This window comes from Clavelina lepadiformis, chromosome 6 (genome assembly GCF_947623445.1).
Source record: "Clavelina lepadiformis chromosome 6, kaClaLepa1.1, whole genome shotgun sequence".
In the NCBI taxonomy this organism is placed as follows: Eukaryota; Metazoa; Chordata; class Ascidiacea; order Aplousobranchia; family Clavelinidae; genus Clavelina; species Clavelina lepadiformis.
Window position 1 is genome coordinate 5595625 of NC_135245.1, and position 27298 is coordinate 5622922.

At 34.6% G+C, this 27298-nt stretch overlaps 4 protein-coding genes across 6 annotated transcripts; 1 reads left to right on the forward strand and 3 right to left on the reverse strand.

Annotated features, from left to right (window-relative positions):
- Positions 1-243: 243 nt before the first annotated feature.
- On the reverse strand, positions 244-2129 carry LOC143462457 (transmembrane protein 179-like). The gene is made up of 5 exons (XM_076960640.1): positions 1831-2129; positions 1510-1681; positions 1265-1399; positions 1031-1115; positions 244-912 (listed from the first exon to the last, which is right to left on the reverse strand). The coding sequence occupies exons 1-5, from the start codon at positions 1955-1957 to the stop codon at positions 736-738; spliced, it is 696 nt and encodes a 231-aa protein (XP_076816755.1). The 5' UTR covers positions 1958-2129; the 3' UTR covers positions 244-735.
- Positions 2130-5061: 2932 nt separating this feature from the next.
- On the forward strand, positions 5062-8767 carry LOC143463107 (ubiquinol-cytochrome-c reductase complex assembly factor 1-like). 2 transcript variants are annotated; one of them, XM_076961484.1, is made up of 5 exons: positions 5065-5491; positions 5574-5725; positions 6878-7003; positions 7982-8201; positions 8491-8767. In XM_076961484.1, the coding sequence occupies exons 2-5, from the start codon at positions 5720-5722 to the stop codon at positions 8619-8621; spliced, it is 483 nt and encodes a 160-aa protein (XP_076817599.1). In that variant the 5' UTR covers positions 5065-5491; positions 5574-5719; the 3' UTR covers positions 8622-8767. The 2 variants fall into 2 exon arrangements, with proteins under 2 accessions (XP_076817598.1, XP_076817599.1); XM_076961483.1 differs by having other exon boundaries at positions 5062-5725.
- Positions 8768-9016: 249 nt separating this feature from the next.
- Positions 9017-16039, reverse strand: LOC143462406 (uncharacterized). 2 transcript variants are annotated; one of them, XM_076960562.1, is made up of 8 exons: positions 14995-16039; positions 14738-14861; positions 12751-12904; positions 11814-12031; positions 11259-11745; positions 10995-11170; positions 10328-10460; positions 9017-10189 (listed from the first exon to the last, which is right to left on the reverse strand). In XM_076960562.1, exons 1-8 carry the CDS (start codon positions 15084-15086, stop codon positions 10005-10007), a joined length of 1569 nt encoding a protein of 522 aa, XP_076816677.1. In that variant the 5' UTR covers positions 15087-16039; the 3' UTR covers positions 9017-10004. The 2 variants fall into 2 exon arrangements, with proteins under 2 accessions (XP_076816677.1, XP_076816676.1); XM_076960561.1 differs by having other exon boundaries at positions 10328-10463; positions 14995-16036.
- A 5602-nt stretch (positions 16040-21641) lies between these two features.
- Positions 21642-26458, reverse strand: LOC143462478 (tRNA 2'-phosphotransferase 1-like). The gene is made up of 7 exons (XM_076960670.1): positions 26248-26458; positions 24687-24851; positions 24414-24583; positions 23367-23483; positions 23061-23172; positions 22828-22938; positions 21642-22170 (listed from the first exon to the last, which is right to left on the reverse strand). Exons 2-7 carry the CDS (start codon positions 24772-24774, stop codon positions 22142-22144), a joined length of 627 nt encoding a protein of 208 aa, XP_076816785.1. The 5' UTR covers positions 24775-24851; positions 26248-26458; the 3' UTR covers positions 21642-22141.
- Positions 26459-27298: the final 840 nt, after the last annotated feature.

A 27298-nucleotide genomic window follows, 5' to 3' on the forward strand; every position in this document is an offset into this window, starting at 1 on the left:
AACGAAACCGAGCAGAAAAAAGTTTAACAAACAACTCAGTGGTGTTTTAGTACTGTACTAGCACAAAATCACCCATTACTAACAACGACAACCGTGTCATTTTGACAGTCGCAGAAAACGTCTAACGAGATAAATAAGTCGGCGTTTGGCTCATTTACCTTATGTCCTGTACCGATTTCAACAAATCGTTATTGTAAATGTTAACTGACGTATTTACGCGAGAGTTGCTGTGTGTGTGGTATAAATGTTTGAATATCAAATGTTTAATACAGTTTTTGATCAGAAAAAATGTGTTTTTCACTGCAATATAAATAAATTACAACAAAATCTTAATTTTTATAAGACACACACATTACGAACGTTTAGCAAACTTGTGTACTCGGTCGATCATTTCATAACTATAAGTTATGAATTATAGTTACAAATTGGATAGAAAAAAGAGGCAACAAGCAGCATACTAATGATGCATAATATCAATTTAGCCTTAAAAGTTTTTGATACATGTAGGCAGTATACAAACATCCAAAGTAAGAGTTGTTATAAGACTGAAATTGAAATATCTGTATACCAACTAGGAATATAATGCATGTATCTATATATATTTAAGTAAAGACACTATTCTAAATTCTTCATTAAAAAGTAATGGATTAATAATGGAACAATAGCAATCCACAGTGATATGGTAATTGTTAAAGTTTGTGACTTTTGTGTGACTTGAGCAGTTCTATATTCAAACTAAGACAAATCATTTGTTGAATCAACTTGTTGGTATCGAAATCGTCTGTTCAGCAAAGTTGCTTTTTCAAAGGCAAGGGATTGCAATAAGTCATCATGTTTGTGGTAGTAGTACACCTTGAAAAATGCAAAAATAGTCCCCAAAAGCCAAGTGCAGAAGCATCCCCACAATCCAAACTGAAAAATCATGATCATTAAGAGTAGAAACAAAACAATGTAGTTAGGTTAGTGGTACTACTTGTAGCAAATATACTACATAGAAGTAATAAACTTGTGCAGTCAAAGAAAGCTTTACCTGGGTTGCACTGAAGTTGTCTTGAAATCGTTCAGTATGTATATTAAAACGTTCATCAAGATTTGTCAAGTCGGATTTATCACAACTGAAATATTTGTAACCAAGCATGACTTATGGCTAATCTAAAATGCCTTTGTGATAAAACATTAATACAATAACAGTTATATATGTATACAATTACATTGTATTAATACATTAATACAATGTTTTATAACTACAGCTACAAACACCCACGTAACATTGCTTGCTACTTGATTCAAGGCGCCACACCAGTTATCATATCCAACTAAATTCATCACTGCTGCAACAAATGTCATAAACATTATGACACCATTTGATACGAAAATAACAAATGAAGTAAAAGGAGACCTGAAACATTTAAATGGCATGTAAATTAATTTTTTAATTGACCATCTTTATACAACATGCACAACTCTGTTGAATCTTGAAAACTGATGCTTTACAATGTACCATGATACCTGTCATGGCCTTTCCATACAAGAAGTCCTGTTCTCCAAATCAAAACTGTTGAAAATACTAAGATAGTGATACCCATGTAAAGTATGAAATTGCAAACACCACTTGGTCCCCAATCAATTAAGTGAAATGTGCTTGAAAATTGACTGGAGTCGCTATTTAGGGTGAAATTGCCTGTAAAAAAATATAGTATATGCTACAGTGTTAAGAAATAAAACATTTTTCTAGTATTTAAAGCAATTAACTGTGCACACACTTTTATGGAAAACTCTTTTATGCTATCTCAACAAAGATGGCATTCACAAACATAGTACTATTGATACCTTTGGCATAAAGCAAACAGTAGCCATTGAAGTCTGCAACACTAATTCCAACAGGTACCACAACAAAAAATGAAAGGAAAAAGGAAATTCCATACACAATTAAAAATATCTTTGGATTGGGATTCATTGTAGCCGGTTAGCTTGGTTCAAACACCACGTAGACAGATTCCAAACACAGTATATCACAATTAACTATTCAAGTAACCTATGCACATATGTCTGTTTGCACCTTAGCACATGTGCATTACCCCTAGCGTTAGGCAATGCATTGAACTGCTGGAATACACGACAAGTCCAGGCTGTTAACATTGTCTGTTTAACAGCAAAATCAAGTATTGTTTAAACTCATACACAATTGTAGAATCGGTGTTTCCACAAATAGGAAAGAGAATTAAGTGCAAACACTGACCGAGCCATTATACGAACAAAGTGTGAAATGTTTTAAAAAAAATTTTGGTACCCTACTGTAACATAATGTACAAATTGTGTGGTAATGTCAACAATGGATAAAATATGTGAGAAACGCTTTAGCAACACTCAGTGGCAAAGTTTGTGTTTTTTGCTGAGATGCATAGTTTGGAGATGTATTATGATACCCCATACAGCCACACACATACATTTTGTACATCAACCATCTCCATAAGTTATCTATGCTTATTACATTGACATTAATTTATTTCTAAAATTTGCAGTACGGAAATGTATAGGGTTAAACACTTGCTACAAATATTTTAACTCTTTTATTTCTGCTTGAAATTTTATTTTAGACGTTGAGTTTAATATTCCAAAAATTGCAATTTTTGATCAATATATTGCTAACTGGAAACTTTAAAAACAGTTAACTTTGATGTCGATAATTACGAGCTGAATACCACTGATCCCGCCATGCTTTTACGAAGTCAATTTCCACACTTTGGCTAACAATTACTCTTTCTTTTCTGCTTTCGCAAGATAGACTCTTTTAAAAAGAGCTATGTCTGTAGTCATCTCTTCGTCATACAGTAGCCAAATGCCCTACTGCTAAGTATGGCAATTTTCGACAAGAAATCAAGAATGCAAAGACATAAATTTTAGCGTGATGGTGTTCACTGAAGCCTCACATCTTCGTTTATTTATTAGAAATTGGCATTCAAATAATCCGTATCAGTTTACCACTTATTATAAAATGGCGCGAAAAAATTTGACGTGCACATTGATAAATCTCATCCGTGCAGCTGGTTCAATTTCTACTAGTCTACCATACAGCAGTATCCCATTTGTGGACAAGTTAGCACAGCTGTTCTATGATATACGCCTATAATACTGACATAATGTATTGAAATCATAAGGTATGATAATCTTTATCCTTGGACTGAGGAAAGTCTTTGCACGACTTAAACATGGTAATGATTTTTCATCACTTGAGCCCCTGCTACCGAGCTATCCATTGTTGAACTTCCGATTGTCACACATGTTTTATTTTAGTTAATTAATTTTTTATATAATGTTGCTATAACTTGAAACTGTCCACCAGGTCCAATGAACCAAAAAAGTGTCGTTAATTCCTTACTCAAGGGCATTACATCGGTTTGGCGCCACTAGGTATCGATCTTGGAACGCAAGTCATATTTGTTGCCAGGCCAGTGTTTTAACCACTCGGCTACCAAGCCGACAAGGAAATGTATTGTACCATTTATTTTTGCAATTGATTGCTGAGGGCGAAGAGAACATTGCAGCATGATTCAAACCTTGTTATAGGCTAGCAAAACATAAGAATTAAACTTGCAAACAATAAATAGGCAGCAAAATGATTTTAATAGCGGCAGACACTAATTTACAAAATGGTCGTAAACACTACTTGGCATTTTAGTTTTTGGTAGTATTCCAAAGGTAATGTCGATGCTGGACGATATGATACAGAATGAGGAAACTGAGCAATGTGAGAAGTATACATAGGCTGTCGCTCTTTTATCGGAAAAAAAACATACGTTCAAAGCTATTTTTTGTGATTTCTTGTTAACCTAACTTAAATGCTATTACACAGTAACGCAAACCTAACCAAAATCCTCCTTCTAATCTAGCTTAAAGTCAACTTAAGTTAAACCCTAATAGCTTAAATCAACTTTTTGCATACCCATTATCCTAACCTAACCGTCTATCTTTAACTATGCGCAACGTGACTTACTTATGGTGAAATAGTCACTTAGTTTAAAATGCTATCGTACCTGCTTAAACGAGCAAGGATGCGTAGAATATAGGCTATACACTTTACGAGTTACTGTCTGTATGGGAAGATTTTTTCAATCGCCTATATTTAACAATAGAAGTTGTCGACCCTCTTTGATTCTTTTTAAATCTACAAGCGTTCTGGGCAACAAATTGTAACAATTTCGCTCAGGTAACTAGCATAAGAATGTCTTTACGCGATAAAAAGAAATTTGGAAAATATGTTGCCTATTTCTTATTTTATAAAGCTTTGAATCCTTGAATTAAAATTAGCACACATCTGCACATAGCTGCTATGTGCATCGTGTGCAGCTTTGTGCAGCATGTGCTAATTTTTGCTAACGCCAGTTTTCAATTTTAAATTTGCGTTAAATTAGTCCCAATATATTTATATACAATAAATTAATAAATTTATAAATTAAGATATATATAAATTAAAAATATTACATAAAAGATAAACTAAATAACCGTGCTAACCATTATTCATCTTTATCATTTTGTGTACATTTAGACATAATTCTTGCACGTTTTAAGCCTTTGGGCTTTGCTGCTTTTTCTCGCTTATTGCTTGCTGGTGGAATTGTTAATTGTTATTTTATCACACTGATGTAATGGCAATGACGAAAAATAAAAAATACAATACGACCATGTCTCTTTAATTCATTAATTAGCAACTATGTGACATCAACATAGTAGGGCGTTACACTGATCATCAACCACGTGACATCACAAATTGCAGGGTGCTATTCAAAAACAGCAGGCTGCAATTGGTAATGTCAAGAGAAGATTTTAACAAGTACTCAGTTAAAACTGCTATTGAAGCCGAGCCACGGTTACTGAGCTTGTTTTGGTGCAAGTTTCAATTGATATACGTTTTTTGGATTTCTTGTAATATTGCCCAAATTTCGAACAGTTGACCACTCAATATCTCCAGGCAGCCACCAGCCTGAACCACTGAAGAGAAGCAAGCGTCGTTCATACCTTGCTCGAAGGTATTACAATAGCAGCATAATTGGGAAATGAATTGAGTTCATATATTTACAAGCCAGGCAGTGGCATGTTAACCGTTCCACCACCGAGCCGATGAATAATTTAGGCTTCCGAGCACATAAGTTATATGCTGTGCAATTTCTTCCATGATTAAAGATCATTTTCATAGCATAGATCAGTATCTAATGATGATGTGCTCCATCCATGCACCTCGGCATTGAATCATTGTGGCTACACGCACAGTAATGTTTGTAAATCTGTCCAACATATCATGACTCATGAGGAATTCTCCAGATATCTTGAAACAGTTGATTGATTATTTTATTTTTTTCTTGCAATAGTTTCTCAGGACATTATGTCTCATATTTTAAGGCACATGTTATTGGTAAGAAGTCTAAGCCGTGTTCATGTGGTTCAAAAACTGATTCCAAGTCAACCAAACTCTAAAAGCATATTTCAGTCACAGGTGCTTTGCCAGAATGTATGCTACAAATGTAGATTGCTGTCATTGCAGTCGCGTTCACCTTATCAAAAAGAGAATTCTTTAGAGTTTGACAAGCCTGGTTCTGGAAGACTGTTAAAAACACAAGAAACTGTGCGTAAAGGCTTACATAAGCTTGGTATTATCTTACCTCAGAATTACACAAAACAACAGTTGAATAACTCTGCATACGTTTTATTGAATGGAATTTATATGAAGGTGAGTGAGCAGACTAGGAAACTAGGCTAAGATAATTTTTCCTCATTAAGTTGTAAAATATCGGGTAAGCATTGTTGAATATCTAAATGATGTCTACTGGTTATTTATTTGTATGTAAGGTAGGTTGTCTAAGTTTTGGATTCGATCAATTTGCTTGTTGTCAATTTTGTTAGTTTAAGATAGGTGTAAAATTTAAATATTTAGTTTTATAAATATATATATAATTGCATAGTCAGTATGCATATTCAGATGTTAAAATTAAAAAGGTATGTCATGTTCATCACAAATATGCTTAGGAGTGTCAATCATTCCACATTTTTTTAGTGTAAAATAGTCCTTATTATGAAATACCTAAATGCGTTCAATCAATTTATTTGATGCGTAGTTTAAGCAGCTATTGGGGACAGAGAAGAGTTCTTGAACTCTGTTTGTTATTACTCTACCATTAAATAAGCATAATCACTTATAAATAGCACTTCATTTTTAAATTGATAGTTTTTCTTCCAATTCCCACCTATACAATGAATGTTATATGATGACGGAATGAGTGCCCTTAGGAGTATTGACTTGAAAATAAACTTATTAAGAAGGGTGTCTGGCATAACATCAAGTGTGTAAAACTGCATTCCTAAGTGTTGAGACCCTAGTTCGACATATTGAGAGGTCCCATATACGATACTGTAGTGCCTTAGCAAATACTTGCAAACAAGTCAGGCATGCCACACTAACCAGTAAAATACCAATGAATTGAACAATAACCAACTGAAACAATTTCTTCACTGAGTGACAGTCAAAGCCTTAGATGAACTGGCAAACCAAGAAAAAGAAGAATTGTTTAGAGGGGGTCACAGTAGGCTCTGACAGGGAGGGAGTTGTCTGTCAACTCAGTCCCATCAGCTCTACCCTGATTAGGATAAAGTCAGAAAATTAAAAACAAGATGACATGGTTGACGACTTGAGTTGACTTGCAATCATTTTATTTGTAAAATTATATTATTGTAATTATGGTAAATTTATTTGACTTCATGAATAGGTTTGTCTTTGTCCCAATTGTATAGTCAGTTGTTGAAATATTTGCATAGTAATAAGGATATGGAATTTTTATATCCCTCTAGTTGCCATCGTTTCTGTAATTCTTTCTGATAATTGCAGGTAAAGCATGCAGAATTACGTGAACATGCTGGACTGGAAGATTCGTTTAGATGCTGGTTGAATGTAGTTTATATACATCTCTGGTTTCTATGCTCTCGTTTTAAACAGGAAGGACGGGATGGAGAGGTATAATGGACAAAAAGAATATAAGACAAAATCATACTTGCCTAAACGTTGCATGGATACTGGATAGATGCATCTTATCTTGTTTTGGAGCCTCAGTTGTTGGTTCCCATGTGTAACCTGCATTTAAGTAGCAGTCGGTATATACAAACACAAACCTTCACACATCATTTTTACTAATAAAGGGTTATTAGCACGACTGCATTCTTGGTGTCATTAAAAAGTGATGAAAAATAAAGGATTAAAATGCCTGTAAAAATTAATCATTTAAACCAGAAAACTTACTTTTATCATTTAAGTCATTTTGAAATAAATTGGGGTGAAGACATTATTAGATCTTTTCATTTTCCAGAAAAAATTCAAAATTTAATTGGCAGTTTCAATTCGTAACTTGTTATTTTGGTGTCATCTGTGACATTTAGAATACTGCATTGTTTAAACCTAGTTAACAAATTCTACTAAATTGTTGTCTAGTGGTGTGAATGAAATCAGTTGAAGCTAAACATGCCTCTATTGACATGTGACAATTTTTTTTGCTTCTTGTTAAACCGAGTTGGTTAATGGAATTTTATAGTTGTATGTATAAATAATTAAATATGATACACAGTTAACACACACTTGGTACACACACTTGATGCTTTTTGAGGTTTTTAACCTTAGTTTCCTATCATACATTTCTATATGGAAAGTATTCAGCAAAGCAAAAGTATTGCGATAGTTACCTTGAGTCAGAAATTGTTTAGAAATTTATTTCATTTTAATATTAGTAGCTTTCCAATGAAGTTTGAAATCTGGAAGTTGTCAATATCTTACTTTGGGTAGTTTTCGTACATGCAATACTGCTTCTGTCTTTTAGCAAGTAAACTTACTGTTAGCGATAGCAATTACTTTGTAGTTACATGCGAAAAAAAGTAAAACTTGTATATTTGTTTGCTTCCTGCCCTTGTAAAATTTGAATCATGTATACTAACTCTATTTAAGATCATAATTACATTGATGATGAAAATGCTATGGCAAGATGTAGAAGACAGACTTGAAAAGTTTGAAGAAGAGCTAAAAGAAAATCTGAGTAAGAGGAAGAAGATGAAAGAGTGTTACACTATGCTTCATCTTTTCTTCATTTTCCTTGATGAAGGAATACTTGGCAGTGATGCAATGCTAGCTTCCTCCCTATGGAACAGAGTATATATGGACAATTACTGTAAGAAATATAAATAAATGTTTGTTTAGCAATGTATTCGTTTTATTCCTTGCTCTGATTCTAACTAAGCCAACTGCATGTTGTATTATGTCAAGAAAAATATCATCACAATAAGTGGACATAAAGTTTTTTCGGGTAGTGGTGTGGCTGAAAGCCTACAATGACTAAAGAGGCCGTCAATCTCCTGAAAATTTTATAAAATCTATATCTGTAATGAAATTTCTTGAAAATTCGATGTAGGGCTTTCTGAAATTTTGCACATTTCTTGTAGTTTCCATTCTTTTTTCAGATCAGCCAGAGATTTGGCATCTTGAGTTCTTGGTGCACTATGTCAGGTTTACAGCAACATGGTTGCAAGATACACCCATGGACACTTTAGTTTTACAACCTGAAGCAGTGGAGTGGACGCTGCCAACATAAACTAACCAGCTTTAACTTACTAACTGAAAGTTCATGTTGATTTGATTGAAATGGATTTAAGCACTGTTTAAATAGTTCACAACATGTCATTTGGTGCCTTGTTGTTCATATGTGCATGTGTTTATTAAAAAACTGAAATATGATGAGTTTACTGTCTGGAAGAATTTTGTTTTTGTTACAACCTGAAAGGAGGAAGACCAACATAATCTAACCTGCTTTGGTAGGATTGTCCTTTTCAGTCCTGAGATGTGCCCAAGTGTGAATGGCAATTTAACTCTTTACAGTGGTGAAAATATAATCAGTGTTTCCCAAGAAAAAAAATTTTCTGTCTTAGTCACGATGACATGGCTTAAGACTGCTGTCTTAACTAGATTTTATCAAGGGAATATGTGAGATGAAGAAACCATCAGTTTGTATTTACACAACAATTATTGCTGCAATGTTAAACAAAATCTAACAAGGCAGCACCACAGTAAAACGAAAAGTATTCAATCTATGTATATATATTCAATCTTTATCATTAAATGTTATAAACATGGGAATGATGGTACAACATTACTACCTGTACATATATGAATTCATTAACAGCGTTGAAATAAGCTGAATTTGTCAAGACACTTCGGTCAATGTAGGTAGCAGTACAAACTCAAAAGCAATGAAATATCTATTTAAAAATGTAATTAACTATTTACTTAAATTACTGCAACAAATTATATAATGATTGTTTTTACAAGTTGTACATCAATACATGTCCAACATGAAGGGAATTAAAAACTGAATTACAAACATGAAAAATGTATCAATAGATACTTTGCACTTGACTGTTTTGTGTTTACCAAAACAAACTAATAATATGTACAGTTCTGAAGCATATTGTATTTAACACAAGCAAGCATTTTAAACTTCAGATATCTGACTGGGTATCGGGTTTAGTGGCCGTGCTAGTTGTTATATCAGCAAGTTATCACCATTATTATTTTCCAATACGTTTAAGGGGTCACTTTCCAATAGGAAGACAATTTTCCTGGCACCACGGTGATTGTGACGATGTCGCGCTCAAAGCGGCATATTAAAAAAAGTAAGAAATTTTCCGGTCCAATGCGAATGTGGACTAGTTTGTTGTTATAGCTATAGCTAGCTATAGCTTGTTGCAGGTCTAGGCTAAGTTGTAAATTTGGTGTGGGTTTGAATTTTTGGTATTTTGAACTCTATACAGAAAATACCTTAAGAAATGTAACTTATTATTTCGGGAAAGAAACAAAACTAATTTAAAGTTTTGTCAAAAACAACACAAATGGGACTAATAAAAATATTCTGAACGTAGATAGTAGAATCACATTCTATACATTAAAAAGTACATAAAAAGGCACTGCTTTCTACTAATTAAGAAACTGGTACAGAATGTCCACGAGTTGCTTTGATTTTCCATCGAGAACCAACACATTTCATCAGAAATCTTTGTTTATCACTGGACTCCACAATATCTTCTATGTCCTCCATAGTCAATTCACCACAATGATTTAGAAACCTTGGGCAATCAAGTATGTCTTGTACAAATATGAACCTCTCTGAGTGTAAGAAAACACTCTGTTAGTGATACTATATATTATAGATGCTGCAACTACTGTACAAGAATTTATAAATATCTGTATTGATTTTCCACTTTTGCAAGTCACAGGTTTTCGGTACTTTTATATGATATTCACCTGAATCCATTTGCAATTCTTTATATTTTCCATGTCTCAGTATTCTCACAAGTTCTTTTGAGACCTCAACATTACCGGGATATGGAATGTGTGAATAATCGTGACGATTTTGGCTTGACTGGCCTTTTTGAACCTTCTGATGCGATTTTAAAACATAAAAAATTATACACTCTTGTATTTCCTTTGCATTTTAAAATGAGATTCATATACAATTACAAAAATTATGCAAGCTTGCACCACAGCGTATGCCTCGCCCTCTTGAGGATGCAAATCCATTGCTCTCCTCAAGTGGGGAAAGTGGAAATTGAACAAAAGGGAAAGTGGTGTCATATATTTTAGTCTCTATTTGCATCCAACGATTGCACATGGGTCACAATCCACAACATTCCCAGACCAAAAAACAATTTAAACAGCATACATCTAACTTCAAGTAATATTTTGTGTGCTACACAGCATGAAAGAGACACTGTATGTGGTATGTTTTATTGCCATAGTTGGTATAATTCAGGATTTATTTAACAATTCTTGTAGCCTATTATCAAAATCAGTCATCGGACGCTAACCAGACGAGCAATTTATTACAAATTTGTTTAACTATTTAGGGCCAGGCCGGCCAGGTATTCAATATAGTAGAAGCATAACGTATAATAAAATAACTAATTCTTACTTGAACACTGTGGCCATATGTAGCTTTTATTTTCCACACCAAGTTTATGCATTTGAGATCAAAACGATTCCTCTCATCATTATCCACCAGCTGTTTCACATCATCCAGTGTCCTCATACCACATGTCTTCATAAAATTGCTATTTTGAAGAATATCAGGAACATTTGCGTAGCCGCCTGGCAAAATATCATAAATAAGATAATTCGTTCAACTAACTATATAACATAGTATTTATTTGTTAAGAAAACATTAAAACAACTCAACTGGAATCAATGTTTATTTGTTTGTTTCTCCCGTGCCGAAGAATACGCACCAACTCCTTGGAAAATTCAACATCATCAGGATAAGATACAACGGTGCGATGGAAGCGACCTGCACTACTTTGGCGGCCCCCATTTGTAGAAGGGTTCTGAGCAGAGGTTCGTTTGGGCAATATCTTCTTCGTCAAAGGACTGACAGTGCTTAAGCCATTAACTTTAACAGCTTTGCTCTCAGATACAGATTCTGGTACCTTTTCTTGTATTTTGTTGGGCATTTTAAGGCTGCGTAGCAATTCACTTTGGAAATACTCTTTGCACTCATTTGAACTTTTTACCAAGACTTCCTCAGCGACAACTTCTTCCAAATAACTTGGTTGCAACAGATGAAGTTTAACAATTTTTAGAAAATCTGGAAAATGCTCCTTCCTATTTTCAGTATCATATTTCACCCAGTCAATGCTAGCTTCATAAACTGTTTTAGCTCCAAATGCCTGATAAAAACAAATATTTAATTACATGCGTTTGGGATTTTTTATCCATAAAAGTAAACTATGCCAACCTTTTGATCTCTTGTTTGCAAAAATGAAAGAACGGTCTTGAAATCAAGTTCTTTGAACTCATCTTCCTTTACTATCTCTTCAAAATGTTGTGCGCCAATTGTATCAGCACATTCCAGCAAGCTTTTGCAGTTATAAATTTGTCCACACAAACCACTTGTCAAACAATTGCCGCTATTCATTGAGCCGCTTAAGAAATTGGCACACAAGTTCTTGAGCTCTATAAAAATGTCGAATACATGCCTGTAATAATAGTTTGGCATATGTACCGTTCCTTTCAGAAACCTTATGCAGTTAAAAATATCAGAAGTTATGCTTTACCAACATGTTGCGCAACTTACTGTTCAGTCATGTTTATATATGTATACAATTTATTACCATTACCACAGATCAATATGTTGTTGGTGCAAAAGCATACACAATGCTTAAAAGTAAAAGTTTTTATCATATGCAGAGTACATTACTTACACGTGCGTACAGGAAATATAAAATCTGTATGGCGTTAGATGCAGACAGATAGCTTCTGATGCTAATGGCTAATGTATATCAAACATGTTGCTAAGCATTATACAGTCCAAACCTTTTAACCTAACTTTGCCTATTTCAAGATTTTTAATCACTCAAATTAATTTCATTGATCCTACAGATCGCCTATTAAAATGCAAGTAAACAAGAAGCGTCCACTTTGAGATGATCAGCCTACATTGTATATCCTGGCAATGCGTTGCATCATTTATTTTACTCATCGCTTATTTATAATTACTACAATTGACTACAAGAGTAAGAAAATACAAGCTCATACGCATTTAACAAACAAGAAAAAGCAGCAAAACACCAAGGGCTTAACATGTGCAAATTAGCAACAACAGTGACTCTATATGCTAAAAATGGTAATAGGTAAACAAAAGCTAACATGGGCACCAAACTGAAAAAACATACCATCCATTTGCAGGTAATCTGCAGCAGCAAGAATGTCCATGGCATTGTTCTCATTGAGTTCAATAGAAGCCGTGTATACAAATGCAAGTATCTCATGCATGATGTCCGCTGTTATTAGTTCAACATGTACCACTGAATCATATTTCTCTCTCATCTGCAAAATGTCAAGAATTTAGCATCGGATTTTCAGATTCATGTGTAACAAATGTTTACTATTACCAGTTTATCTCTGTCTAATATGTGTTTAAGTTTTGGATCCAAAGTTTTGCAGAATACCAATGTAATTCACACATTGCATAAGCCCTCAGGGCTTTGCAGCTTTTTCACATTCATTAATTGTTTGTGAGCATACTGTTTGTTTGACTATTCTCCAATGATGTTAGGATCATACTTTTTGCTCTCCAAAGTCAATGGTGAATTGAACAATACAATACAAATATACAATATATATTATTTTTCTAAATTGTGTTCATTTTTTATACAAAATCAAGAACTTAATCAGAAAAAAAACTTTTATCGCCTTTAAGAAATGAAATTTAAACAAGAATTGCAATGCAAAAAATAAAACAGTTCACATAGTTATGAGCCATAAATATTTTGCCAATTATGATATAATAACTGAGACAGAGCTTAATAACAAATATACGTGTTAAATGATGACAAAACCGAAAACAAGCTTCTCTATTTCCACATAGTGCCGCTTATATTAAAATCGAAAACTGGGCAAGAGTGTCACCCAACTATGTCTAACCAAAACATTTTACTGGGCCAAAAATAATGCTAGTTTTTTTAAATGCTCATTGAATAATTCATTATACTTGATACTAAGGTTTAGCAAAAATTATTAATGTCCTTGCTCTTAAGTAACACTAGAACGACCTTTTAAACTACCTAGAAGGACCAAGTGTGTCAATTGACACATAACACTCATAAAAATACAATTCAATCATTTCATTTAGTGAGAAAAAGATCCTTGAAGGAGAAATGGCATTAAATGTCATTCGTTTCATTTTGTTCGTCATTCGTTTCATGCTTAAATTTTCCGTTTTAATCGTAAAAACCCCAAAAGTCAGACAAACTGAGCGTTGTAAGAAATAAATAACTGTCAAGCAGTTTCAGCAGAAAAAGGTTATGCCTGGCGGAAATATAAGAATACTTGAAATGTAAGAATATAAGAATACTTGAATACTTAAAATGCTTCAATTGACGCGCTTGGTCGTTCTAGTGTTAAAGCAATTTTAAATAAAATGTGCAGCATTTAAGCTAATTGTTGTAGCAGCCACAAATGCAAAATCTACACCATTGATCAAATATATAACATTTGACAGCTCTTATTATCTGTAGATGTGTGAGTTCGCCAAATCTTTTTAGGAGTTATTAATCAGCGGCAAGCGAACCCAATTGCTACAATATCTAGATGGAAAAGGTTTGTTATGGTGAGTTTCCACAAGCCAGGGTGTTTTTGACAATTGTTTGTTGCTTGTTAATTTATTGAGCAGTTGTCTTCACTGGGTATACATAACAACAAAAATCACTCACTGGGCTGTATATTTTTTTGGACTGTTTACTTTTTGCCATTAACTGTGGGGAGTGAAAGTGACAATGCTAATCTTTGTAGTTATAGCACAATTAATTACATGCTCACGAACAATTATCGAACTGGAAAAAGTGGCAAAGTTCTTTTTTCTTACATATCCTTCAACTACATTGCATGCGGCAAGTGAGCTGCAAGTTGGTCATAGCTTTGATGTAGCCTATATTAAGGCATCGCCAAACGCTTTTTACAATTGGCCAGATAAGCATTAGAAGTGAAAAAATTGTGAGCAGGATTCCCGCTTTGTTTAACAGGTTACAATACAAAAAACTGGCTGGGTGGCCAAGCAAACTGATCTCGCGAGTTGGATCCGCCCATCCTATATGTTAGGAATAGTTGTAATTGGGCTAAGATTAACTGCTTTAAACAACAATAAACAACATTAAACATTACTTCTGATTTAAACATTCTGTGAAAAAAGTTGGAAAGTTTTCCAAGTATACATCTATGTGCAGCAAATAGTTTGTTCTCCACTATTAGCGTGACATCACAGTAAGAGTCTCTATCAAAACGATCACTGCAATACATAAAATATATTTTCAAAACTCTAACACTGTGCTGCAAAGTTAAATACTCATTAAAACAGCTATGTGCAAGTTAAATAATTAAGGACTGGTAACACAATAAAAATCAAAATTACTGGCACTTACTTGTTTAAATCAGCTAAAATAGACGTTTTATGGCTTCCATAACATTTTGCTCTGCGTTTTGGATTATTTTTGCTCATGATTGAATTGCACATGCAGCAAGATCCAAGAAAAAAATAATTATTACACCAATCCCAGCCTGTTGTGTTTGTAACAATAATTATTTGCTAGACTCAGTTTATTAAAAAAAAGGGTCTAGTGCAGAAGTGCACAACCGCGTCATGCATTATTACACTAGAACCTCACTTCAAAATTATAACATCATTTGGTTGCAAAAATGCCAACCAATATTACTACATATTGGTAATACAACAAAAACAGCCAAAAATGAAATAAAGTTTGGTCAGTAAGTTAGAAAAAGTTTTAAACTATAAATTTTCATAGTGGCTAAGCATTTATTCAGTTATACTGTGAAAGATGCTTATAGTGAAATGCTGTCTGCTCACAGATTCGTCTTTCTAGCCAACAACACTCCATCATAGGTACCAACTTCCGAGTTATCACTCACGTAAGTATTGAAGCCAGATAGCGTATTTTTCAATAACCAATATTTTCAAAACAGGTCTAGTATACAAGTGCACAAACACAGGATGCCTTTGCATACTAGACCCTAACTACTCAAATTGCAACGTCATCTGGTTGTGTACTTGTATACTAGACCCCTCAAAACTTCATTTCAACGCCAACTTCCAGATGGCACATGGTTACCCAAAATCCACCTGTAACCTGACCCTAAGGTAAATAGGATATACATCACATTTTTCTTCATTTAAATAAAGCATAATTAATGTCAAGATATTTAAGATTATCTCTGCATGTTAGTTTTATATCAAGTATGACAGCATAGCCTATATGCTAGGCTGATATGGCCTAAGCCCTTACATAGCGAGCCACATTTAAGTTGTTTTTCTTTGTTTAGGAATGAGTTTTATTACGCTAAAATTTTTATGACATAACATGGAAGTTTGATAAACCAGGACCCGCGACAACTACTTTGAAACGTATGGTCTTTCAGTAAAAATAAGCCTAGGGGCTAGGGTCCTGGTCACATTAATTTGTCAAAAACAACCTGCAAAGGTAAACAACGTAATCGGTTATTCCCCGAGTGCGTAACTTTCCTCTCGTTCTTGCCGTCCCCTTTTGCTCTTTGTTTTAGTTGAATTGGATGAGAGGAAAAGTCGGTAACAAGCCGAATGCGCAAGTTTATATCACAATCGTGTTGTTTTCGTCTGATATGATATCATTCTTTGTAAAAAAATAAATAAAAACGCAGAGTATGCAAATCACGTTAAATTGAATATATTGGGAATATTATTGTCCTTCGAAAGAACAAACAAACACGACGAACTGATCAGAATGGCACAGGACTATGGAACGCCAACGCCGCAAAAATAGCAAAATGTTAAATTGAATGGGAACTCTACAAATTATGTTTTGTTTTCATAATTTGATTGGAAGATTTTCAAACGTAACTTTATAGATTCAAATCACGAAACAACAAGCCAAACGCCAAAGCCGGCAATCAAACGGTCTTTTCTGTGATTGCTGTTGCACGATTCATATGGCAATTTTCAAAATGGTTTCGCAACATTTACAATTACACCACAGTTTTATAAACTTGATTTTTTAAATCAAACCACGACATTTTAAGTCAGATATAACAACTGCAAAGCAAACTGGCTGTTGGCAAGTTACAATGCCTAATGGCAAATGGTATTTTCTTCAATCGGATTGCAGTTTTGTTAATCACATGTCGGTTTTTTGAATCATGTAACTTATACCATGAATTATAAAATGGCCAAATGATTGGAAATTAGTCTTCGTGAATTAAAAACGGGCGAACCAATTTGCAAAATACATACGTGATTAAACAAACATGCATTCCTAAAAGCACTAAATGATTCTATAAAAGTACGTATGAATCGCATAACGTCTTCATGAATTGCCAAGTATAGATGGATCGGCAAATGTATAGATGATTTGCCAAAAGTGCATGAATCGCTAAATGTACATGATTCGGTAAATGCATGCATGAATCGCCAAATGTACATGATTCGGTAAATGCATGCATGAATCGCCAAATGTACATGATTCGGTAAATGCATGCATGAATCGCCAAATGTACATGATTCGACAAATGTATGCGTGAATCGCCAAATGTACGTGATTCGATGAATGTATGCGTGAATCGACAAATGTACGTGAATCGACAAATGTATGGATGGTTCGTTGTTAAAGTGCGCCGCGCCAAGTGTGCAAAAATGTCTCTATTGGGGAAAAAATGTCTCTCTTGGGGATACCAAGAAGAAAAAGGGATTTTGAGAGAAGACAAAGTTTTCCGAATAGCCTATGTTTCGGGCAGGCCGAAAGTTACCGTGTACCGTCAGTGCAAAATAGCCTACTTTGCGATCAGCAATAAGCGTAAGCTTAGTTTTGTTCGCAATGAAGAATGGGATGTTTCTTTAGAAGTTATTTCGACACTACACGCGTTAGATTATGTTCTACAGTCGACTCCGCTTAATTCGGACACTTTGGTTCCGCTCACTTTTGGCCGAATTAAGCGGAAAATCGATTGTTCGTTTCATGGTCATGCGTAAAGGCAAACAACGCATTTAAAATACTGTAGTGTTGCATAATAAATGAATTGCACGTGTGCTATACTGCAGTAATTGGCACTGATCGCATAAAACGCACAAGAGTACGAGTAAATGAGTACGCATAAAACGCACATTCTGAGCCGCTTCCTCTCTGTCTTTAAACCTCGTCCACGAAGCATAGTCTCTTCACGTTGTTCACGCAGATTTGCATCATTTTTCTGCCAATCTTGCAAAGTACGTTTTGATATCCCCGCCAACGCAGCTAACTATCGAACTGTCAAGGAAGCGTCGTCATTTTTTTCTTCGTTTACTTTAGTGAGCAATTTCACTTTTTCTTCTAAACTTTTCTGTACCATTCTGTTCTACAAGATGGTCGCAATGGTACCGAAGTAAAAGCGACTATGAAGCTGGCACGGCGTTATATGAGTTCATTGTCGATTGTTATCGCATCAATCGTCATTGTTTCACCATAATCACTCATAATGCAACTGCATCTTGTGTTAGAACCAACAAAGTACTGTTTATTGTTTCATAACCTAACGATGTAACGATAGGAATTGCGAACCTGTGTCCGAATTAAGCGGAGAATTGTCCGAATTAACGGGAGTTTTTTACGTTCAATTTTTACTTTTGTTCCGTTCCCGAGCATTTTGGCCGAATAAAGCGCTTGTCCGGGTTATCCGGTGTCCGAATTAAGCGGATTCGACTGTATTTGAAATGTGGTTATTAGGGCAACCAAAAGTCAATATGGTCAATTTTTTTTTACCTGCTCAGAATGCTATGAAACAAGCACAAAACAAATTTCAGCTTTGTACGACGTGTGGTATAGAAGTTATTAGGTCAGATAAAGTCAAAATGTTACGTTAGGTCAAAATACGGTCAAATTGTTTCGTTAGGTCTTTTTTTTTAGGTCAAAATCTATTAAACTTGTAATTTTGTAACCATTTTGTAATATTATTCTTCCGTTTTTCTCTTTTCTTGTACCGCAAACAATTCCAGTCCCGCAAATTTTACTTAGAACCAAAGCCACAAAGAGAGGGAAGGCTTTTCAGCGCGTTTGGTGACGTCACGATGTGACGTCATTGCATTTGAAACTGCAAGTTGTCAATCTCAATACGCAGAAACGAAAAAAAAGTCAACACTAGAAAAGCATTTTGTCATTTTTAAATGCAGCTTTAGATTAGAAAGTTGCTGTAGACAGTGTAGAGACTATCAGTATAGCGTTTTTCAAAATGAGGTCAAAATTTAAAATTTTTAGGTCAAAAAACTGGTTGCCCTAGTGATTATTAAGCCGGACCAGTACTGCAGTGCTGTGGAAGGCTGGTATATCCTATTCAGGCTAGTCTTTCAAGAGCGCCTTTTAGCGTTTTATTAAGCAGCACATGAGGTTGGTTGGGTTTATTTCATTTTGCAGTCAGAATTGCAGACCTGAATGGAAAGGAATACCACAGCACTGCAGTACTGGCCCGGCTTAATAATCACATTTCAAATAGAACATAACCTAACGCGTGTAGTGTTGAAATAACTTCTAAAGAAACATCCCATCCTTCATTGCGAACAAAACTAAGCTTACGCTTATTGCTGATCGCAAAGTATTTTGCACTGACGGTACACGGTAACTTTCGGCCTGCCCGAAACATAGGCTATTGCCCTCTGGGCTATTCAGAAAACTTTGTCTTCTCTCAAAATCCCTTTTTCTTCTTGGTATCCCCAAGAGAGACATTTTTTCCCCAATAGAGACATTTTTGCACACTTGGCGCGGCGCACTTTAACAACGAACCATCCATACATTTGTCGATTCACGTACATTTGTCGATTCACGCATACATTCATCGAATCACGTACATTTGGCGATTCACGCATACATTTGTCGAATCATGTACATTTGGCGATTCACGCATACATTTGTCGAATCATGTACATTTGGCGATTCATGCATGCATTTACCGAATCATGTACATTTGGCGATTCATGCATGCATTTACCGAATCATGTACATTTGGCGATTCATGCATGCATTTACCGAATCATGTACATTTAGCGATTCATGCACTTTTGGCAAATCATCTATACATTTGCCGATCCATCTATACTTGGCAATTCATGAAGACGTTATGCGATTCATACGTACTTTTATAGAATCATTTAGTGCTTTTAGGAATGCATGTTTGTTTAATCACGTATGTATTTTGCAAATTGGTTCGCCCATTTTTAATTCACGAAGACTAATTTCCAATCATTTGGCCATTTTATAATTCATGGTATAAGTTACATGATTCAAAAAACCGACATGTGATTAACAAAACTGCAATCCGATTGAAGAAAATACCATTTGCCATTAGGCATTGTAACTTGCCAACAGCCAGTTTGCTTTGCAGTTGTTATATCTGACTTAAAATGTCGTGGTTTGATTTAAAAAATCAAGTTTATAAAACTGTGGTGTAATTGTAAATGTTGCGAAACCATTTTGATAATTGGCATATGAATCGTGCAACAGCAATCACAGAAAAGCCCGTTTGAATGCCGATTTTGACGTTTGGCTTGTTGTTTCGTGATTTGAATCTATAAAGTTACGTTTGAAAACCTTCCAATCAAATTATGAAAACAATACATAAATTGCATACTTGCGATTCAATTTAACACTTTGCTATTTTTGCGGCGTTGGCGTTCCATACAGGACCCAGAATGATAGCCAACTTTCCATGTGCAGACGGAACTTAATAATAATGAACAATAAACTAAGACTAATTACAAATAAGCTAACTTCAGTCTTATCCAATTGCAAAGCCTATCAGCTTTATTTTGTACTGATTGGCAGTTTTTACAAAACATTTTAATCAAATTTTCCTTTAATATTTTATTTGCAAAAATTAGCACAAAAACAGCAATAATTGTTATAAAAGTAGGCGTTATTAAACTACACCCTTTATAGTCAGTACACTTTTCTTTCTCACTTACCTTTAGTTAAACTTACAGAAACAAATAATTTAAAATAAAATTAGGTCACATATTTTGTCATTCCTCATTATCTTATTTATCTGTCATATATGGCCTAGCTTACTTGCTAGTTTATTAAACCTAATGCTTTGTGTTATATAGCCTACATATATATATACATCCGCGTTGTAGCCTAATGATTCGAATCACATTTAATTGTAATCACTTAAATTGAGCCAGCTGTCCAAAAAACTCGACTTTACAAACTTGGTACATACAATATATAAACTTGAAAGCGTACATGATTCATAAACGTATATTTTAAAACTACGCTTTTGGTTATTGAAAACTATAGTTGCACAGTAGTGGTGGAGGCGGTCAACCCCGGTCGACAAGATTTAAGGGGCGGCGAAAAAGTAAAATACTTAATTAAAATTACTTTCGACACATCGCAAATCAGGTAACTCAGTGCAAGGAGGAAAGCAACAAAAACGTTTTAGGTTGTTGTTTTATCCGACAAATGTGGAGCTGCAAGCAAGCAACCATTATAGCCTAACGTTATTTAAATATTCAGCTACAAGAAACTAATTTTTTATTTGTAGCCTACGAGTTGTTATGCAATGGATCAGGTTTCGCATAATAATAACGTATTTTATCATAACCCATCTTACTGTAGGCCTATTGTCATATTTTTACAAACAAGAATTTTTTGTGAAGTAGTTTTTTCAGGTTATAAGCTTAATACACTTTACAAAATAGCCTAAAGGACGGATTTATTTGGACCCAAAATCGTTCGCTATGTATGAGTTGGTGCAAATTAACACATTACTGTTTAATTATTTGTAGAATCTGATTTTAAACATTATCTTTATGTTGGCAAGAGCTTAACCACTTAAAAAGTGTTTTCTGAAATACATATCAAAGTGTAACTTCTTAAGCTATCGCTATAGTATATGCTAGCAAAAGGAGTTTCATTGTGGAGAAAATGCAACAAACGCTAAATTCTGTCAAAGCAAGTGGAGTTTGATTATTATGATAACCTTACCAATTAGTTCAATTGGGACAATGCAAGTTCATTGCGTCAAAGCCAAAAACATATTTAATTGACAAGATAAGTAAGTCACAAAACATATACGACATTTATTAAATTTTAACGGGAACAAACAATCATTTTTTATTAGTTATTAGTTAAACGTTTGCTTGAGTAAGCTAAACTTTAAATTTAAGAAGTAAATTGATTACTTTAGTAATACAAACACACATATGGTAGGCCTATTTACCCTGGATTCTTGCACCTTTTTAATTCATACAAAATATCTTTAAGCACCAAACTCTCATTTTATCTGAGCTCACAATTGAACAAACAATATTTCCAAACGCGGCATAAGGTAATTGTTGTTTGGGACGTTAACGCCAGATTTAAAGATCGCTCTGGGTAGAAAATAACTTTGCTACGTCACTGCCGTTAATATGTAATAATATCACAATGCCAACATATACGGATACACTGATACAGTATTGGTACCTTACAAACAATATCATAGTCTAAAATTACTGTGAAGTATTTCAGTGCGACTGAGAAATATTGTATAAGTACGCGAAGAATTAAAATGGTTTCAGCTGGCATTGACCGTTAGCTCTTTATCTGAAATAGAAAAACATTTCATAACACTTTTGAAATGAAAGAAATGAAATATGTTTCCCGGAAACAAAAAACGAAATTTAAGTAGGCAATACATTCGTTGTTGTATGGTTGTATATACTAAAATGATTGGTGCTATTACTAGTAAGTGTATGATTGAGACATATGAATATTTATGCTTGAACTGAGGAGTCTTTTGCACTCGGTGATGATTCCTCATCGCTCGAGCCTCGGTTACCGAGCTTGTCTTTATGCAAGTTTTAATAAACACAATTTTTTTATTTAGTATTCTGATTTTTTTACATTGCGTTATATCACAAAATTTAGAACTTGGAGCAAGCGTTGTTCATGCCTTGCCCAAAAGTTTTACAACGTTCTGCTGCCCAATCAATTATTTAATTAATATGGCTAATACTTCATGTTGCTTATCTGTTAATGTCATTGACTTACAGAATACTAATACATGATGTGGTTGCACATTGTACAGTATTGTACAATTGTTTACTTTTCGTCATGCCATACAATACAATGCATAACCACATCACATATTCCGTGACTCAATGACATTACCATTACATGACATCACATAGTATAAATTAACCAAACTATAAGATAGACATAGATTATCAATAATCAAAAGACTGTATCAGCTGCACGTACAGAAGGGTCGAAGTTGTACCACTTTCTTGAAATACTTTGGATAAATTAAGCCATCACTGTCACCTTCGCTCAAAATAACTTTATTGCTTGATTCATAAAATTTTATTCCACCTGCGGACGAACAAACAATTTCATTGGCAACCATGCTACAGTTACTTAATGTTGTTTAGTGTTTTATGTAGCACTAAGCTATATATTAAAAACTCCAACTACGATCAGTTACTTAAAGGTACCCTGAAGAGCAAGTGGTAGGTCAATGTAAATAACAACGTCACAAGAGTGTGGCATCCCACTGATTACGCCTTGATCGCCATGCAAGCCAATGGCAAAGTGAATATGAGTTCTCTACAAATACACGTTTTATTTCTTTGGTGCATTCCTTTTTCACAAGCATCGCTCATGCTTAGGACAAAAACATTAACTACAACAAAGCAACACACAGTTGAGCTGAGAACTTGAATCACTTAATTGTAAGGCTGCTGTCACACAACCAGATGGCATATATTGATTTTAACATATAAGTAATTTTACCAACATACCCTCATTCGACTGAGCCCATACTTTTGGATATTTGACCAATTTCGGCTGTAGGTCCCATGAGCAACTACTTTATACTTGTTAGGATCAGTAATTTCTGTTAAGCCCAAACCTGTTACCTTAGGAAAAAATTGCTCAATCCAAATCCAAACGCTAACTAAAAGTTTATAAAAAGAATAACTCCATAAAATCATAGTTTATATTGCCAATCAGTATATTTAAATCTACTTTTTGCTTATTTGGAACAATGGAAAGCTACAAAAATTTTGTAGTGTTGCCAACTCAAAAATGTTTCAAGGTTAAAGTACAGATGCTTTGAACTTGGTCAATAACAAGGAGCTTTAAAAACTTACTCAAAAATTATTTATTTTTGCATTATCTAGTTATGTTCAATACACCTTATCTGAGGTTGTGTAGAACGTTGTGGGACGTTTAACACATCGTTCTTAACTCTATTAAATTTGTAAAATGAGAAAAAAGTCTAGTGCAAGACGTAATAACTATTAGTTGTTTTAATGAACAGAGATTATTGGCCTAATCACAAACATAGATTGGATATTTATGATGTAACTTACTATTTCATCAGACATTCTTTCTTTTTAATTATCGATACATCACAAACTATGCACAATGTGTGAAACGTTTGTTAAGTTCTATGCAAGCTCAAGTTGAAGGCATATTAAGCACTTGCTTCAACATGGTGGACAAGAACAAAAAAGGCCATTATGAATGTTTTCATTATGTACCACAACAGAGATTATCAGTTGAAGTCTTCTTGTATAAACTTGTATTCTTTCTACATTGGTTTATGTACTAATGATATTAAGTACAACAATCTTGAACTTGAATGGTTATCAAATTAAACGAAACAGTTATTCTTATTGTTGACATGACAACACCAACTGAAATTTGCCTGAGTTGGTACAGAAATTACAGCTAAAAAGTTTATATCAACCAAGTAAAACTCGCTGATTAATTATTTGGATATCCTTTACAATGAGATGGGGAGGGCAAATGAAACAAAACTAAAGAATCAGTAAGAGCGCAACCTTTACAGTATGGCCTTGTGTAGCTTTGATCATCCACTTTGAATCAACATGTTTTAATTCATATCGTTTTTTGTTATCACTGTTGACTATTCGTTGAATGTCCTGAAGTGAAGTATTTTGAAAAGTCCTACCTAAAAGGTGAAGCACTTCATCCACTGACAAGAAACCTTCTGTACGAAATAGAAAATAACAAAGTCAGCTTTTCCTTTTAACTCATTGTGGTCGAAACCCATGATTTAATCAACCAATACTGCATATTTAAAAACAACTTACCAGTATCCAATTTCACACCATATTTTCCATGCCTTAGTATACGAACAAGTTCCTTTGATATTGCAACATCACCGTAAAATGATGCCATTTGGGCTAACAAAGGGTAAATAGGTCCTACCAATAGTATATACTGTATTAAGAGATCTGGTACTGAGATACTTTAAAAAGCTTGTGAGGAATTTATAAAATTGTTTGCAAATCGAATGCTGCATAGACTACGGAAATCGGCAAAGCAAAGCATTGCGTTACGTGTCGCCTATGCATGACTTCCGGTGTATCGTTATAATTCGTGACGTGAGTTATTCTTTCATTTACAGCTATTCATTGCGTCACAGTCTACGAAGTTAACCCTAGAAAGTGGTCGACTTTATTATGTAGCTGTCCCAATGTCTTATTTAATGTAATCGTTTAAACAAGAAACAATATAACCAGTTTATACAGTTGTCATGGTGTACAATTGATTCTAAGATTAAGAGAAGCGAAACAACGACCTGAGACTCATTTATCATCGAGGACAGACAACAATTCTACAGACAAACTTTGTAATTGAAGTGGTCGTCCTTACAGGCTAAGGAACGATAAACAATCATTTCATTACAACGTTTATGGTGCCAACGAGCTCGGTGAGAACTACGCTTTTCTTTTATCGAGGAATCTATGAACAGTTAAATTTGAGGTTGAGAGAATTCTAGTGATCTCAGACTACAAGTTTCGAAGACATGTCTTATCTACATCATATGCAAATGCTCAACGAAGACTCGTTGAATTCAGTCAACTATGAATGCAACAATGATCGACGAACAAAGCACGCTGATCCCTCCACTGGGCGTGGAAGGCCAGTAAAGAAACCTTGTCGGTATTTGGACATTCAGTAATGATTTTTTGTTTGTTTATTCTCTATATATCCTAGCGCGTTGTTTTGTATTTTACTGTATGTTTTGGTCAAGCCTATAAAGCATAACTTGAGTCTTATGCCTAGGATATTGTCCATTTGTATCGCTGTCAAGTTTTCGTACCTCGCAAGGGTTTAAAAGGACCTGTGTTAGGAATCTCTGACAATATGATGTTACATTTATGTTGATCATAAATTGCTTTAAACTTGCATTATTAAAGCAATTTCTGGGGGGAGGTTATGTGAGGATTTTATAAAATTGTTTGCAAATCGAATGCCGCATAGACTACGGAAATCGGCAAAGCAAAGCATTGCGTTACGTGTCGCCTATGCATGACTTCCGGTGTATCGTTATAATTCGTGACGTGAGTTATTCTTTCATTTACAGCTATTCATTGCGTCACAGTCTACGAAGTTAACCCTAGAAAGTGGTCGACTTTATTATGTAGCTGTCCCAATGTCTTATTTAATGTAATCGTTTAAACAAGAAACAATATAACCAGTTTATACAGTTGTCATGGTGTACAATTGATTCTAAGATTAAGAGAAGCGAAACAACGACCTGAGACTCATTTATCATCGAGGACAGACAACAATTCTACAGACAAACTTTGTAATTGAAGTGGTCGTCCTTACAGGCTAAGGAACGATAAACAATCATTTCATTACAAGCTAAATACAGTAGCCTAAAACAAACCTAAAACCTAGCCTAGTAGGCTAAATCCTAGTTGAAGCAAAAAGAAAAAAAATACAACTTTGCCGTTACTGAATTAAAAAACATTATAGCTACATAACCCGACAAGGCAAGGCAAGGAAACGCTGACGTTGGTCGCTTGTACTTTCTTTATTCTAATAATGTTGCAAATCACCATCACAAACACAATTCACCATGCAGATTCCAGACATCTTGCATCATAGCTCCATGAGAAACCCGACTTTTGATGTAAGGACTTCCCCTCTTTCAAAACCACTGTCTTTCCATATTCAACGTTCTGTTTTTTTTTTACTCATAGCAGTGGTGAAACACTGACGAAATTTCCGAAAGTCGGCGACATTTCTCAGCACACCAAAAATGTGAGGAATACTAAAAATCTTTATGACTTATTTCAACGAGATATTTGCGCTTGCTATACTTAAAACGAACATAATCGCAGTTTGCCCGTGTCAGTGTTGATACAGAAAAGTATCACATACTCTCCAACATTATTTTTACATCAAGAGATATTCATACACAATTTTTGCTCTATTAACGTAGGCGAATGATCTTTAAAGTTTGTCCTAATTGGTATTGTATTTTACCCTATTTTTGTATACTTGTTGTGTAGATCAGGGCTTCCCAAACTTTTTTGCTCGCGACCCCTTTCAAACTTCTGAAGTTTTCCGCGACCCTTCACGTTTAAATTGATTAGCAGTGCGAAATATACATTAGTCATTAGTTCATTACTCATTAGTGACATTTATTGAGATGCAAAGACTGAATTCAAGCAACCAGTACTCAAAGCCTACCGGTACTTACTACTTTACACATAGCCTATGTAGGCTACTGGAAACAAAAAAGCACACACATTTATTCAGTGTGATTGGTGCGACTGCTTTCTGCTACAAAGCAAGTCCAGCCGTGGCTCAATATATGTTAATGCTGGTCTCAAGGCGGTTTCAATGTTGATTAGGCTGGAACGATATTTTGTTTTGATTGTATTTTGTACTTCGTGTAAAATTG